The sequence below is a fragment of the Antrostomus carolinensis genome, unplaced genomic scaffold, assembly GCF_000700745.2.
Source record: "Antrostomus carolinensis isolate BGI_N321 unplaced genomic scaffold, ASM70074v2 scaffold796, whole genome shotgun sequence".
Taxonomy (NCBI): domain Eukaryota; kingdom Metazoa; phylum Chordata; class Aves; order Caprimulgiformes; family Caprimulgidae; genus Antrostomus; species Antrostomus carolinensis.
In genome coordinates this window covers 110,037-125,172 of record NW_010322292.1, presented here as the reverse complement: position 1 = coordinate 125,172, position 15,136 = coordinate 110,037, and the positions used below count along the sequence as shown (strand labels likewise).

The 15,136-nt window shown below is 38.8% G+C and overlaps 1 protein-coding gene across 2 annotated transcripts in view; it reads right to left on the bottom strand.

Moving 5' to 3' along the window:
• Positions 1-4,453: 4,453 nt before the first annotated feature.
• The window catches only part of MCTP2 (multiple C2 and transmembrane domain containing 2), a 102,559-nt gene continuing 91,876 nt past the window's right edge, over positions 4,454-15,136 (bottom strand). For both annotated transcript variants that reach the window (XM_010170170.2, XM_010170171.1), the window contains 4 exons: positions 11,638-11,747; positions 9,230-9,339; positions 6,794-6,891; positions 4,454-4,522 (listed from right to left, as the gene is read on the bottom strand). In XM_010170170.2, coding sequence (XP_010168472.1) covers positions 4,454-4,522; positions 6,794-6,891; positions 9,230-9,339; positions 11,638-11,747 — 387 coding nt within the window. The remainder of the gene's footprint in view (positions 4,523-6,793; positions 6,892-9,229; positions 9,340-11,637; positions 11,748-15,136) is intronic.

The window sequence follows — 15,136 nt, the reverse complement described above, 5'->3', positions numbered from 1 at the left end:
TGAAATGCTGCACTGTTTTAAGTCAAAAGATCACAAAGAAAAGTAGCCTAAAAATGGTATAATCTCAAGAAACAGTTTTTTCACTTGGATATTATTTCTAAATGTTTGAGAATATTTATATTTATCATAAATATAACTTTTACTCACATGTTCCTTGAACTACATAATTACTGTTGCTGCTAAGGGTCTTCCCCACTGATAAATTGTCTGGCAGGTAGGTTGTCCTGAAATGATGTAATTTCACCTGGCTTAATTTACCCCAATTTGAGAATGATTATAACACTCCATCTGCAATATAGCAGATTAACAATCATTTGTAGTATCACAGCTTCCTTCCAAGTTGCTAACTTTAAGGATGCTAAAAAGCAGATATTCTTATGTCCCCATGTAATCTGAAGGGGTAGATGCACCAGGGCCCTGAGACATGTAACTTTACAGATAAAATGCAAGTACAATATTAAGTTAGCCACCTCTAACACATGCCATAGTCTCTAAAGTCAAAGCCAATACATACCAAATAGCCTAACAGTTTAGTTTAAAGCATGGAGAATCTAAAGGTTAAGGTTAGATTAGAATGTATATTGCAAATTTTTTCTTAACACATCAGAACCATCAAATTTCTTTCTGGTGTGAACCTACCTGTCCAATGGGAAAATAACTTCAGTTCCACTTGTGGCAATGCTTACAAGTTCAGGCCCTCCAGATTATAAATAAATAAATAAAACATAGCCCCATGTAGAGTACAGGAAATTAAATGGCAAGTCTCTGTTTTGTGGTGGGACAGCCGAATTCAGGGCGTTGTTAGTACTCTTACCCTGTCTGCTGGGCAGAGCCCAGGCTCTCCATCCCTTTGTGGGACCTGGGGGAAGCAGAGGAAGGAACAGCTATGGCTAAAGGGTAAAATCAGAGCTTTGCAAGCAGAAAAAAAGAAAAGGTGCATGGCATTTCTACCAACTTTTCTTTATTGAGTTGTTTGCTTGCTTTCCACAAGGTGCATTTCAATGACTTGAGTTTTACTGACAGTTACCCATAGGGGAGCCAAGTCCTCAGTCTTTTTCATGATTATTCAAGAAACCAACCATCAGCAGCAGCTTATATTCAGGCAAACATAAGTACATATTGTATTTGCACATATATATCAAATCCAGTTATTTACACACTGTACAAGTAGTGGATATGTTTAGTCATATTCTGATATCTCCATGATTCTGTAATCCATAGTCATCCAAAAGACCCATAGTTAGATTTAAATTTCTGAATGCCTTCTGGTCTTAAGAGACTTTAGAATGCAAATATGTATATTGTTGCACTGAAATTATTAGCTTAAATTAAAAATATAAGTTTACAATTTCCATGCTATACATTGAATAGATTAACAGTGTAAAAACTGATAATTCACACAGGCAAATGAACACACACACACACGTATTGATTAATATTCTTGTTTTAAGAATAAAATGAACAGTTCCAATAAAGAGTGTGATTACTGGAGTGTGCAGTAAATGCACATAACTCTCCTTTCCTGTAGGTAGGGGGTAGGAAATCTCATCAAAGAGTTCTAAGCAGGTGGGGTAAGGCTCTACCTCCTCTCTTGCCACAACAGTCTCCATTTTGCAAAAAAATGGGAAATATATTTCCTAATTCAGATAAATTAAAAGCATCATCTTAACCTCAAACGTTTATTATAAATTTGAAACAGCATTTATCAAAACAAAGAGCTCATTACAACATATATAGGTACTGGACCATCCAAACCCCTTCATTTGGTTTGTCTCCAGCATAACGATCTAATACAAATTATTCTGAATCACAACATATCTACATTAAAAAGAAGAAAAAAAAAACCCAAAAAACAAAAAAGACAACACTCTGTCTCCTGAACAGAAAATAGTTCCACACAGAAAAATCTATAGAGAAAAAAAAAAAACCAAACTGTTAAAGTATCAGTCCCAACTTCTGAATAAATAAACAATTTTTCCTGCAGCTGAATGTTTTCACTCAACTCAACAATCAGATCTCACATGCCTGCTTAAATATGTCTGACTTTGGTCCTTACAAAATGACAAGACTGGAGTATGATAAACCAGATGATCATTTATAGCAAGACAATGAGGCATTGTTTACACAGAAGATTGAGAAACTGGTTTAACAAAAGGGGTCCGTGGACATCTATTGTATGTACAAGAAGGAGATTTACTGGAGATTTTTATAATTTCTGCAAGACTCTTTCCAACCAGCTTCATTAACTTGAAGTAAATCAAATCATGCAGAGATCTGGCTCAGCCAGAGCAACATGCCGGGAAAGATACAAAATAAAGAAGAACAGACACAAGATGATAAGCTTTAGAATCTTTGGCATTTTTCATAAACAATTTCAAGGTTTTTAAATCTGTATATTCACCCATTTTCCCACACAGACTCATCTATAAATACTTTATATATGTACTCTTCTTTATACACAACTCTATATGCATGGGTACACAAGCACATGTGCACACAAAGAGGCATTTCTGTGACTTTTTTAAACCAGGATAATATTTTTTTTCTCTTTCCATTTGCAGCTACACACAGCTTTGCATGAGCAAAATACATTCTTTACCCAATCACGTCTATGAAGATGTGCCTCTCCTTATTCAAAGGCACAGTGAAGCCTGTAACTTTGAAAAAATAAACTTACTGAAAAATCACAGAATCTGGCTAATAATCCAGTGGAAGATACTCTGGCGTTACTTTCCCTTTTTCAAATTCATACAACAGGCCCACAAGATTGTAATACTGAACCACAAAGTGTGACTCCATTTGGATCACCAAACCAAAAGCAAGGTTTTACCTGTTTTACATTTAATTAGATTACTTCCAAAGGTTTGGGGTTTTTTTGGTGTTAAAAAGAAACCCGTCTCTCGGGATTCTCTATTTCTTTGTACTGTGAACCATCCCAGGGGACACTGGTGGTAGCTTCTTCCTGTGAACTAGAAGCCAACTCCAGCTCTCATGCTACCAATGATCCCGATGTCCCATAGCACCTAAAGGACCGAGGGCTACACTCTCACCAAAATTAAGCAGGTTTATGTATGATTTTGTGTTTCAGTTTCCCCAGTTAAGCAACACGAATAACGCTGGTTAGTTGAATCACATAAAGCAAAAGCACGATAGCTAAAAGACTGGTAAGCAAGCAAGAAATCACATTCTCCTCAGAACAGAAAATGAGGTCCTTTCTCCTGTCTCTTCATTGCTCAGTTTCTAAATGACTTCACTTTCTGATCCTCTCCTTGTGAACCACCAGGAAAGACTCAAACAAGACACCAGTGGTTGACCAAAGCCTGCACACTCTTGTACAACCATGTCTTTGGAAAACGTGTTCTCTTTCTGCACAAGCACTTGTTTTTCTTTAAGGCTATAAAGTGTTTTTTTCTCTTGGATCTGTAGTGTTGACCCCTCTGAATTTAGACAGGAAAACAACAGCTATGCTGAAAATATCTGATGAGATAGAATTATAAAAGGCAAGTCAACAGTGTCTTTTCAGGTCAGTGAGTTAGGCTTTTCTACAGTCTCTTAATCCTTTCACGGCAGAAGGTTCTCATGCATCCATTGCCAGCAATGGATCATCAATGATTCCAGTATCCAAAGAGTTAATCACAGAGTGGGCTTTAAAAACAGGAAAAAAAAAAAAAAACCAAAAAAACCAAACAAAAAAAAACACACAAGTGCTGGATGAAATATTGACATACTGTTGGAGCTCCTAACTCTTCCTGCTAATTATGATAAAAAACTTTTTAAAATGTACACTGCTTGAACAGAAGATGGGTATCAAAGACTCGTTAATTCAGAGCTTAAACCTTTCTAGGCACAGTGATTTAACTGAGAAAAGAATAGCTTTCATATCTTAATATAAATCTGTTGGATATGTTAAAAACTGGTTCAGAGCATCTCCTCACATCAGCTCAGCTGATCTACTACACTACGCAGAATTATCTCTTCCTACATAAAGTAGAGAGTGCTGCCACATCCAGCCTTGCCTCTGCAATAGAAGGGGGGGAAAAAAGAGGGGGAAAAAGTAAAAAAAAAAAAAAAAAAGGAAAAAGAAAAGAAGAGGAAAAGATGCAGTTGCACCATCCTCTCCCATTCTTCTCCACTAAAAAAAAAAAGGAAAAAGAAAAGAAGAGGAGAAAAAGATGCAGTTGCACCATCCTCTCTCATTCTTCTCCATGCTCCATAAACAAGTTCATATGTTCCATTTTGCTATTTTGTGGGTTACGACTCCATGCCGAAAAGATATCCCAAAAAAGACAACCCAAGATAGGTGTTTATCAAAAACCACATCTTCACAAAAAAAAAAAAAAAGTCTGTGGCAGTGATTATAGTGTTGTTCTGAAGCAGAAAGGGAGGAGGGTAGCATGTGTGTAGGCTTAGGAGGTACAGAGGGAGATGCTTCGTTCCAAAATCGCATTGCATCCTATAGCGCACTCCGCTTCTTCCTAATGGGACTGGAGCTGCTGTATGGTTTCAATTCAGCGTACTGCACCTGTAAAAACAAATAGACATGACGTTTGCAGTTAGGTAACTCTAGCTCACTACAGTGTGTGTTAATGGCTCCCCCAGGACAAACCAAGGGAAACTAAGGAAGGTTCAAAAGTAATGAATCATTTTCTAAACACAGGAACATGGGGGATTAATTGCAGGAAGGATTTGAGAAGTCATGCATCATTTCTTGAAACGAAAATATTAAAAGCAGATTTTTCTAATGAGATACATGGGGTTCTACCTGATTTCAGCAATGTAGGATAGATCTTTTGGGTCTGTTTTGGTTTGGGAGTTGTTTTTCTTATCTTTCTAGCATTAACCTGTAAGTTTAATAAACTCCTCTCAAGAGTTTCAATTCAAGTGGACCCCAATAGACAGTAAGATGACAGTTGTTAAAACCATACACAGACCTTGAGATGCTGACATATTTAATCATTTCAAAAAATGAAAATATTTTCCCAAATAGAACCTGGACAAAGCTGCCTCCACTTTTCAAAGCAATTTCATATACAATGTAATGGTTAAAACACGTGTGATAAACTGACAAGGATGGTATAATCTCCAAATTATCTGTTATGCTACAGAAAAGTATTCCCATTGAAATCATGGGAAACTTTCACTGAACGTGCCATCATTTTCACTCCTCCTCTGTCTTTCGTCCAACGTGTCAGTTGTAAATGCCTAATGTAGAGATATAGGTAATTTCTAACTCATTGCAATATCACAGCAAAATGATGATGCTTTGATAGCACTTAGAGCAGACAGAGAGGCTTTGGAGCTCCCATGGATGACTTTTCACTAGAGCTTGAGGGTCACTATTTTTAGCACTAGTGGAAAACTCTGAGAAGGTTTGTCCCGTCCTAGGAACTTTTATCATTCCTCCCATAGAAAATGGTTATCATTTTCCTTGGAGAGCTCAAAGGATCTCAAAATGATAGAAACCACTCAAGGAAATGTTATAAATGTAAACGTTAAATAAAGCATAAACAGAAAAGCAGCTTATCTTTAAACATAAACATTAAAAGGGCATATGCAAACCATCACTGCAAATCCAATGCGCTCTACAAGAGCAATGATAAAAAATAAAAATACACTGAAGCTTAATGTCTCTATGATCATTTCTGTTTAGCTTTTTTCCTCCTACCAGTCTATGGCAAGTTCTCTCTCAAGTTATTAGTGCTGCCACCAACCAATCTGCTGGCCTCTTGAGATAAATGTCACCAGAAGCCTTTTCCAACCTTGTTTCTACCAGATGCCTTGACACTGCATGTGGGCAATTATTTTTCTGTCTCCAACAGAGTGAAATCACTATAGGCAAGATCGTGATCTCCTTATTCACAGTGAGCAGCACCTCACTGTGAAACTACCACGATTCACAGAGGAAGGTACAGTATCAGTGGGATCCAGGGCATCAGGATCAGGGTCTGAGGACACAGATTCCAGTTGGTTAAAACAAAAGAAAGAAGCCTTTATATTGTGTGGCTTCATTACCCAGCAAGACTATTTTCCTCCCTCCAAGAAAAATAAACAGATCTTGACATTCTAAAGGACTTATTGTTCAAATAATTTCCAGGAAGATAGGCGAGATTTCTGAAGACAGTGGTGTCATTTAAAAGAAATAGGAGAAGAGACGAGACTTGACTGAAATTGAGGAAGGATACATTCTGGTTAGATTAAAAGTTATAATTCCATAATGCTAGAAGATTGATCTGATCAACCCCAGAGTATTTTATACACATCGCAAGGCTTTCTCTAAAGAAGAAGATGAGTGGAGCATTGTCCAAGAGAGGCCTGAAGCTCAAGGTGGGTGGGGAGGAAGAATTTTGAGGGACAGCTGATGTGAAAAACCACAGCAAGCACAAAGTCACAGAAATAATGCCCTCCCTTCCCCCACCTTGAGAAAAGAGAGAATTCAGCAAATCCTTTTGGATGGTTATCTCTATCAAAAAGACTATTTTCTCTTCCTTCCGTACAAATACCAGAGCAGAAAGGTGACAGCAACCATAGTTCAGTAACGACACCGGGTGATTTTCCGGATCATTTTTAAGTAGGTCTTTTCAGGATAATTATTCTGCAATCATTTTATCCTTCTGACAAAAGATTTTGGCTCCCTGCTCTTCTAACACCCTCCCTCTCCTCCCTTTGTGGATTTTCCCCAATTCCTTATCTCTGTTATTCAAAAGTGCCCTGGCATCGTATTCCCCAAGCAGAGCACCCAGTCGCTCTCAGTACTGCTTGTTGCCTCTGTTGGCAGCGGCCATTCATTACCTACCTTTTGAACATCAGATGGTACCCTGGAGAGGAAATCTAGTAGCTCATTATTGTCGATGGCGTAGGGATTTCTAAGCTTCTTAGTAAATTTATTTATGCCTAGGGAAAAAAAAAAAAAGGCAAACAAAATAATACAACCCTTTTCTATTCCTTCCCTCCTAAATTGTTCAGGCAAGGTGAAAAAGGGAAGAGGAATTCACAAGTAAAAATTAGTGTGAAAACAGTGTCTTGGACTTAAAGCCACACACATGTTCCCTGTCATGGGGAATCATTCACAAGTGCCTCCTGGTAGAAGTAGAGGGCATTATTTATAAAGGTATTTCTCTACTTCGGGGCTCATCTCTTGTCAATAACCTGGCAAAAAGATTGCAGTTTGCATTCATCATGGGGGATATTGTGGGGAGAATACACAAATTTGCAGTCGAGACAAATTTGCAGTCGAGACTGCTGTTAAATCTGCTGTCCTACGTGACCAAAGACATTCCCTCTCCTCTTGCACAGGGAACTAGAGGGTTCTGAATTTAATTGGGCAGTATAAGGCTTTTTTCCTTCCATTTTTTCTGAAATTGAAAGCTTCCTTTTCCCATGTCTCATAGCTTATACTCTCTTTGCAGAACTAGATTTGACAAGTTGGCCATATAATGATGCTGTGGGAAATTGTAAAAACTTATCACAAGTTTTACTTCATTTTGAATAATAACAGTGTGAATAATTTGGCTTATTAACTGCAGCAACAATGTTCCAAATCTCCATAGACTTAGTTATGCTTCAGCTGTCAGAGGTGGTCCCTTGTCTGAACAGAAGATCCACAGGACAGTAATGTCTATATTATAATGGAGTTCATGGGGTCTTCTCTTCTCCTCCCTTTGAGGAAAGGGAGTGGTGAGCAGCCCTCAGCCAGCACCATCTTGATTGCATGGACCGGGATGAGAAAGCAAGAGACCTGAGCATCCTTCCCAACTCTCCTCTTGCGTCAACACAGCAACTTAACACCCTACTGCTACCACCTCCCCACTGAGAGATAGCAACTAGTAGCATGGCTACGTAAAGGTGTGGTAGAAGAGCAAAGGATCATTAGGTGAAGGAAAACAGCTAACCCATTTTAAAGAATGGCAAAAAAATTCAAATGTTGGTTGCTTCTGAGGATCATAACACAGAATTCAATTCCATCATGCCCCTGTCCAAAATCTCATACTCGTTTCCCTGAAAGTGATTTCAAATATGATGGCTGCTCCAGCCTTCTCCTCTCTCTCTGAAATGTACCTGCTTCATATCTGAGATTCATCTTTTAAGCTATATACTTGTAGCAAAATGCCAACACAATTTTCTGTGTACCTGATTTTCAAAAAACAGAAAATACCATAAGGTCTTTTGAGGCCTTGCCACAGGGTAGTTGTTTAACATGTATCATATTTGAAGGCCCTGTCAGTCTAGATGATGTTGAACGGATGTATAGTTTTCATGTACTCACCATGTCTTCCACATAAGAACAGCAATATTTTGTTACTGAACTTTTTACTCCTAGCAATTTCTCTCCTTCCCTTTTGCCCTTTCTTTTGTTTGATTTAATCCTTCATTTCATTTGTTTTTTTGCCCAAGAGTAGCTTTTTGTATTGCCACCTTCTAATTCCGTCCCTTTTCTGCATCCAAGAGAGTCAAGAAAACAGCAGATGGCTCAGCCCTGGAAGGGTGAGTGGGGGTCCTCACAGTCCAAAGCCACACCGGGGTGAGCTTCAGTGGTTTGGTATGTTCTCAGCCATTGTACCACAAGGTTGAGATAAAAGCTATCACCCTAAATATGATAGAAGGCCATTTTGAGATTAAGAAAGTCTCCAGCAGCTGGAATGCCATCTCCTTTTGTGAAAGATCATCCTACTCTTCTTCATAACAGCACCAGGAAAGTTTTCATTTTTAAAAGCCCCTCTTTTACTTCACGATGCACCTTCATACACTTTCTGACTTGTGACACAAAGAGAGGCTCAGTGCCTGCCATTGGACCACAGGGTACTGGGCACAGTACTCCTCTGGACTGCAGGGGAGTTAAGACTCAAAAGGCCCCCAGGGTCCAGGTCTCTGTGGTCCAGCTCTTCAAATACATCTTGTCAACTCCCTACTGTTTCCCAGCCTGTGGGCTCCAGAACCAGGAAGCTGATTACTATCCTGCAGAATAATTATAATATTGAAAGTAGCTTATCTAGACTAATACTCTTCTTGTGGTGCTGTTGGAAACTTATAAAGAACCCTAAGAAAAGCAGATCATTGGATCACCCAGGTGGAAAAGAAATGTTAATTTTAAGAAGTTCATGGCATATTTATTCACCTCTAAGCAATAGCACTTGATTGTCTGTGTAACAGGCCGTTTAAAGCTTGTTTGATTTCATTCTGTAGATATATATTATATTTATTGCATGCAAATGAGACACGATGGAGTACTTACCCCAGATTAAAACAATGTACCTCAGTGGTATAAAATACAAAATGACTGTTGCTGCTGCCAGGACCAAGCAGGCCAGGACAGAGAGGAAAGGCACCGTCCAGTTGAATGTGCTGTAAAGAAAAACAATAATCCTTCTCAACGTTTCTGCTCTTGGACACTGCTTGTACTCTGCTACCCAATAATAATTTAATGACCTCTTTGCAGTGCTCGGTGTTTTCAAATGCACTGTAAACTGCAGACCCTTTGGAAGGTGGATAAGGAGATTCCTGCATCTGGATGCTATAACAGATTAGGGAAAATATCTGAGAGGCAGATACAATAGAGAGAGAGAAGATAGTCTTTGTAAGGCTCAGTGGAGTTGTTCATATAGCAAGTTGGTTTTGTTTCTTCTTATGTGTCTCACTCGCTACATGTCTCTGCTCACCGGTCAGCTCTCCATTATTGATGAGTGGATTATCTGATCTGGAGATGACGCCATGCCGCAGGTGCGAGCCATCTGAGCTGGATCCACTGAGATGACATGGGATGTGTGTCATAGCACAACTCCAACGTGGCAGGTAGCCAGACTCAACCCCGCCAATGACTTGGAATGGTTTAATTATGACTGAAGCTAAACCTTAGAAGAGCAGTTAAAGTTATTTCTCAGTATACTATTAGGGAATAATATTCTATATAAACCTCTCAATATTTATATATCTCCTTCTATTTCCTTACGTTTTCAACAATTCCTTACTACACTGTAGATAGGAGGCTGTCTTGGGTAAGCTACAGTATGCTGCACCACCAACCTGGGGAGCACTCTCAAGAGGCTCGGTTACTACAGTCATTCAGACTTTTGCAGCATTGTAGCACAAAACAGGACTTTCTTCCATTCACACCACTCATCTGTAAGCCCATGATGGACTTAAGGTGAGCAGCTATCGCTAACACATCTTTGAAGTTATTTTGTTCCCATGTGCCCTTCTAAGATACAGCTCAACAGCATGCACCAAATATTGAGATATCTGAACTGCATGAATGCCAACTAGTCCATGGGTGGATTTACGGATCTGGGCATCTCTGTTTCATATTATTTGCCTGCTAACTTCATCACATCATGATGACGGGGAGTAGGAAGAAGAAAGAATGAACAAGGACCACTTATCAGGCTATAAAATAAGACGAATGTCCCTTGACAGATGAAATTAATAGGAGGCTAAAAAAATTACTTTTAAGCTTCAATAGATGTATTAAATATTAAGTCAAGATAGGTAGGAGAGGACCTATCATTATCAATCAAAGTAGCTTAAGTTAAAGCAAAAAAAATAGCAAAACAGCTCAATTCAGTTAAACTATTAAAACTTATGACTGTATTAACTAAAGTGACAGACAAACTGTAGCACAATTCAGTCTGTCACTTACAGAAAAACTTTGGTGGCAATTTTTTAATGGTACATTACTGTTGAGTTACAATGGAATTCTTCAGAAATTACATTGGGCTTCCAACGTTAATACCCAATGTGTTCTTTAAGATCATTGTTACCAAAATGAATACAAGAATTAATAGTGCTTAAGCACTCTGAGTCTTCCTGCCATGCAGCTGGGCAGAACAGTGCCCCGTTCATAGACTGGAATACATTTTTGGGACACTTCCACCCCAGCTGGGGTGTCCAGCGTGGAACCACAGCACATGCGTTTGCTGTATTTTTAGCTTGAACCCATCTCCTCATTAAAGTGTGGCTCGATCACAAACCATCACTGTGTTCAAAACAGAAAACAATGTGGGTCAACTAAGCTCCAATAAAGCTTGGGTTATAAAAGTTTGTGTGTGGGATTATGCTTTTCAGCTCTCTCCTCTGTAAGGTCAGGAATACCCTATGTGCCTCCCCTTGCAACAAGACTCAGAAAACCCTCTTTGGGCTTCCTCGTGGCACAAGCAGGAAGCAGACAGCTCAAAATGGTAAAGAAAGAAGAAGATCAATGCATTGGGCAGGGAAATAAGTGACTGGTAACCCCTGTAACCAGGCCAGGGTGGGGAGGGCGTGGGAAAGGTAACATCAACCATCAATTCCTACTTAGTTTCCCTGAAGGAAGTGAAAGAAATGCTCAATACTTCTGCGCCCATATCTTCAAGCAGTATTCTTTCTTGTGTGGTGTCATAGCTTCCTACCCCATCACAAACAAACAAGGCCAGAAATCTGGACAAATGTGAGAGCTACAGTAGTAGAACACATGACGACTTCTCATCTCTATGCTTTGGAAAGGTTTTTCCAGTAAAAGACTCCATGAGAAGAAGCAGTGGTGGGACTGGTCAGGTTCTCCTGCTGCACCTTGCAGTCATTTTTGGAGCAAGACATTCACTCCTCCTTAATATCCCTGGCTCTGCTTCATTGCAAATCATGGCTAAGCAAGAAACATTTATCACTTACTTTTTAATCCTCTCTCCAAATGATGCTATTTCTTCTAAGATGCTTTGAACAGCTATGATGATCTCTTGGACCATGTGGATTCTGTCAATTAATCCCTTTTTCTCAGATTCCTTTAAAACAAAAAAAAGGAAAATCAAAACTTTTTATACATTCAGTATTTGCTAATATGTTCACATGAAGAAAGTAAGATTCCCAGTACAGCTGACGCATCTATGAACTAAAGTATATCACTGAAAGGAGGAGAGAACACACACCCTGGGTTTATCACATACAATTAACATGAAGACATATATTTCCTTCCTCTTTCTCAGCATGTGGGCAGAAGTTTCTACATCTTCTAACACAAACTGACTGCAGGATCTCAAACCAGGCTTTCACTGAAGAACCCAGCTGCATGCCAAACCAGAAGAGATGCTCAGCACCCCTGAGTCCAGTTGACTTGTAGGAGTATTGGGTGCTCAGCGCTTCTCAAGAACAAGAATATTTTTGTGCAAAACTTCTGAATATAACTTTTCTGAGCCTTGTAAGGCTCCCAAAAGCCATGCTGTTTTCTGTATATAAGTTAGCAGCAAGATAGTGAATGCAACTTTTTTTTGAACATTCTGTATACAGAGATCTATTATTTTACTGTGGAAAAAAAAAAAGAATCAAAGGAAAAAGTGTCATTTTCCTTTTACAGCAGCCATCTCATAACTTCACTTCTTACAGCTTATTTTAGGCAACATTACAGGACATTACTACACATGTGCAGAAATAAAAAGGAAGCACAGAATGAATTAAAAATCAAAATTACTTAAATCAGCCTTGGAAATCAGTATACAATTATCAGCATTCAGCATTTCTTTGACAGCAATCTAACACACATACAGGGATGCAAATTGGTGGGGTTGCAGATATTCTAGCAAGAAATCAGCAAAACATTCACTTATTACAAAACGTAGAGCCCTGGACACTGATTTTACATTACATTTAGACTCTCCAAAATCAGCCCAATTTAGAAAAAAACAAAAAACAAAAACCAAAAAAAAAAAAAAAACAAAAAAAACAAACAAAAAAAAAACCCAAAAACCAAACCATTTTAAATTGTGTTTTAACCAGTCAGTACCCAGAGAGGGTAGATGCTGGTAAAACACAAGTTGCACCCACGTTCTTCGTGGTCCTCACCAGCTGGGGCAGGGGAAAGGGTGGGTTGGAGTAAGGAAGGGTCAGAGCCACTCAGATCAATTCTGCTTCTGTGTCGTGAACCCACATTATTTCTTCATGCAGAAAAGATAGTCAGAGGCTACTTGAAGTCTCACAAGGCCAGGGAGGTGAAGGCTCATTGCTACAGCCTTTTGGCACTGCTGTGCTGCGAGAGGGTTTGTGTGCATCAGACAGGGCACCACAAAACATTGTTGTGTACTGGAATAACATACGAACCATCCTTGGATGCTGAGAGGAAGACATGACAATATAGCCCTTACAACCCTTTGAATTACTTACTGCCCATTTCTCTTCTTAGTAATTTCTGAGTTTAAAAAGCCAGTCAAAACCACCACAGAGCTATCAAGCTCCAGACATTTGAATATTTGCCTTTAGGTTGCAAGTGAGTGCACAATGAATAGAAGCAGCATTTTAAATAATCACACATTTGGGTGTGAAAATGAGTATTTTTACATTAATAAAACAACCAACAAATATGAAACCCTTGGGGTGTGAAATAACCCCAGAACAAAATAAATAAATAAATAGTCAGTTTATGTGAAAATAGCACCAAAAAGTCATTTTCACACAACTCCAGTTATAACCTTGTTAGGTTCAAATGTAAATGACACATTAAGATTATCTTTAACTATTCACTCACTAGAATGGTACAATGGTCCTTCAGCCATAGTTGATTTTTTTGTACCAAACTTGGACGTAGAAGTTGGGGAGCAGTTCATGGAGAACTAGTCAGTGGGAATTTCATTCTGTCCAAATTCAGAGGGGTAAAGAAACCACTTTAGATAAAGTGATATTCCAGGGCAAGCCTACTCTTGCTACCCAGAGCTGCAAGGAAGATCATCTGTCAGCTCTATCTGCATCATGCTGACTTCATTTACACATCTTAGATTGAGCTTAGAAATGTGGCGATAATGCAGTTTAACCAATACAACATAACTTCTGCTGCAGCCACCAAGCAGACTAGGAAAATAAACCAGAAACTACCAGTTCCTAGGATATAATGACAATTGCATGCATATTCTTACCTAGCATGCATGCTAAAATCACTCCTAGACAATGGTGTTTTCAATTTGTAATACACAACATGCCCAACCAAGGAAAAGGCAGAGACAAACTGAGATTAGAAAGTCTTTTAAATGAAATTAGTTATTAGAGAGTAAAATAGGCTAGCAACTGCCCTTGCACTGCAATATGTGTGCAGAACCATCTGAAAATCCTGGAAATTTGTCAACATCTTTTCTTTGCTATTATGGTTTCATTCTGGAAACCTGCAGTCTAAACACTTCTACAGGATGATTAGGTCACTGGTTAAGCAAGAGAGAAGTAGACAAATGAAGTACGACAAACGAGATTTTCCAAATTATTTCGCTTTTGGAGTGGTGTTTATGCTTTCTGAAGTCAGCACCTCACAAAACACTGTCAGAAGCAGTAACAGAGTTCCTGGTCCATCAAGGCAACAAGCAATGGTCCATATTTATTAGCAAATGGCAACTGTCACATAGAAAGCTCTATTTGTGGCAGATGTAAAAAAAGGATCTTAAGTAAATCTTCCACTACACACATTTTCCCATCTGGGCAAGGTCCCAACCACCCAGATAATTTTTCTCCATCCTCCTCAGGTATCATTCCTTTCTGATTTCTTTTGGACTTAACATATTATGCTGCTTGAAAACAGGATTTGGATGCCCATTGTTCAAAAATCACAACTCAAGCTTTTGCTTCAATTAAAAATAAAACATCTTGCCTGTTTCTGGCATTTTTTTCCCTAAAACTGGTCATGAAACTTCTATTCCTTCAAGGTCTTTTTCTTCTTTATTTCTTAGCTGATTACAGCACTGTGGGTGGACCAAAACTAGTCTTCAGCCTCTGGGAAAGAATTAACTCCATCAAAATAAGTTTACAACTGAGAATTAATTATATAATCAGTGTGTTACTTCAAATCTTCCTTGCATATCCTGATTTAAGAAACCTTCATTTCCACATTAATTGCCTGAGCAAAAACACAAAAGGGGTCTTACAAAAGATTAAGCATGTCAGGGGAAGAAAGGAAAAAAACCAAAACAAAACACCAAACACCCAGCAAATTTGGAAATTAAGTCTTTTGTGTCCAGCTAATATACATCAACTGAAACTTGTAAATGAAGACACCAAATTTCTGCTGTACTGAAAGAAAGGTGCTTCTAGATTTTTCTGTTTCTGAAATATGTAACAGTTAATAAACAGGACATGTAAACGCACTCAAAGGGTTACGACAGCTCCATGATCTTCCTTCCCTTCCATGTTATTCTGCTCCCAG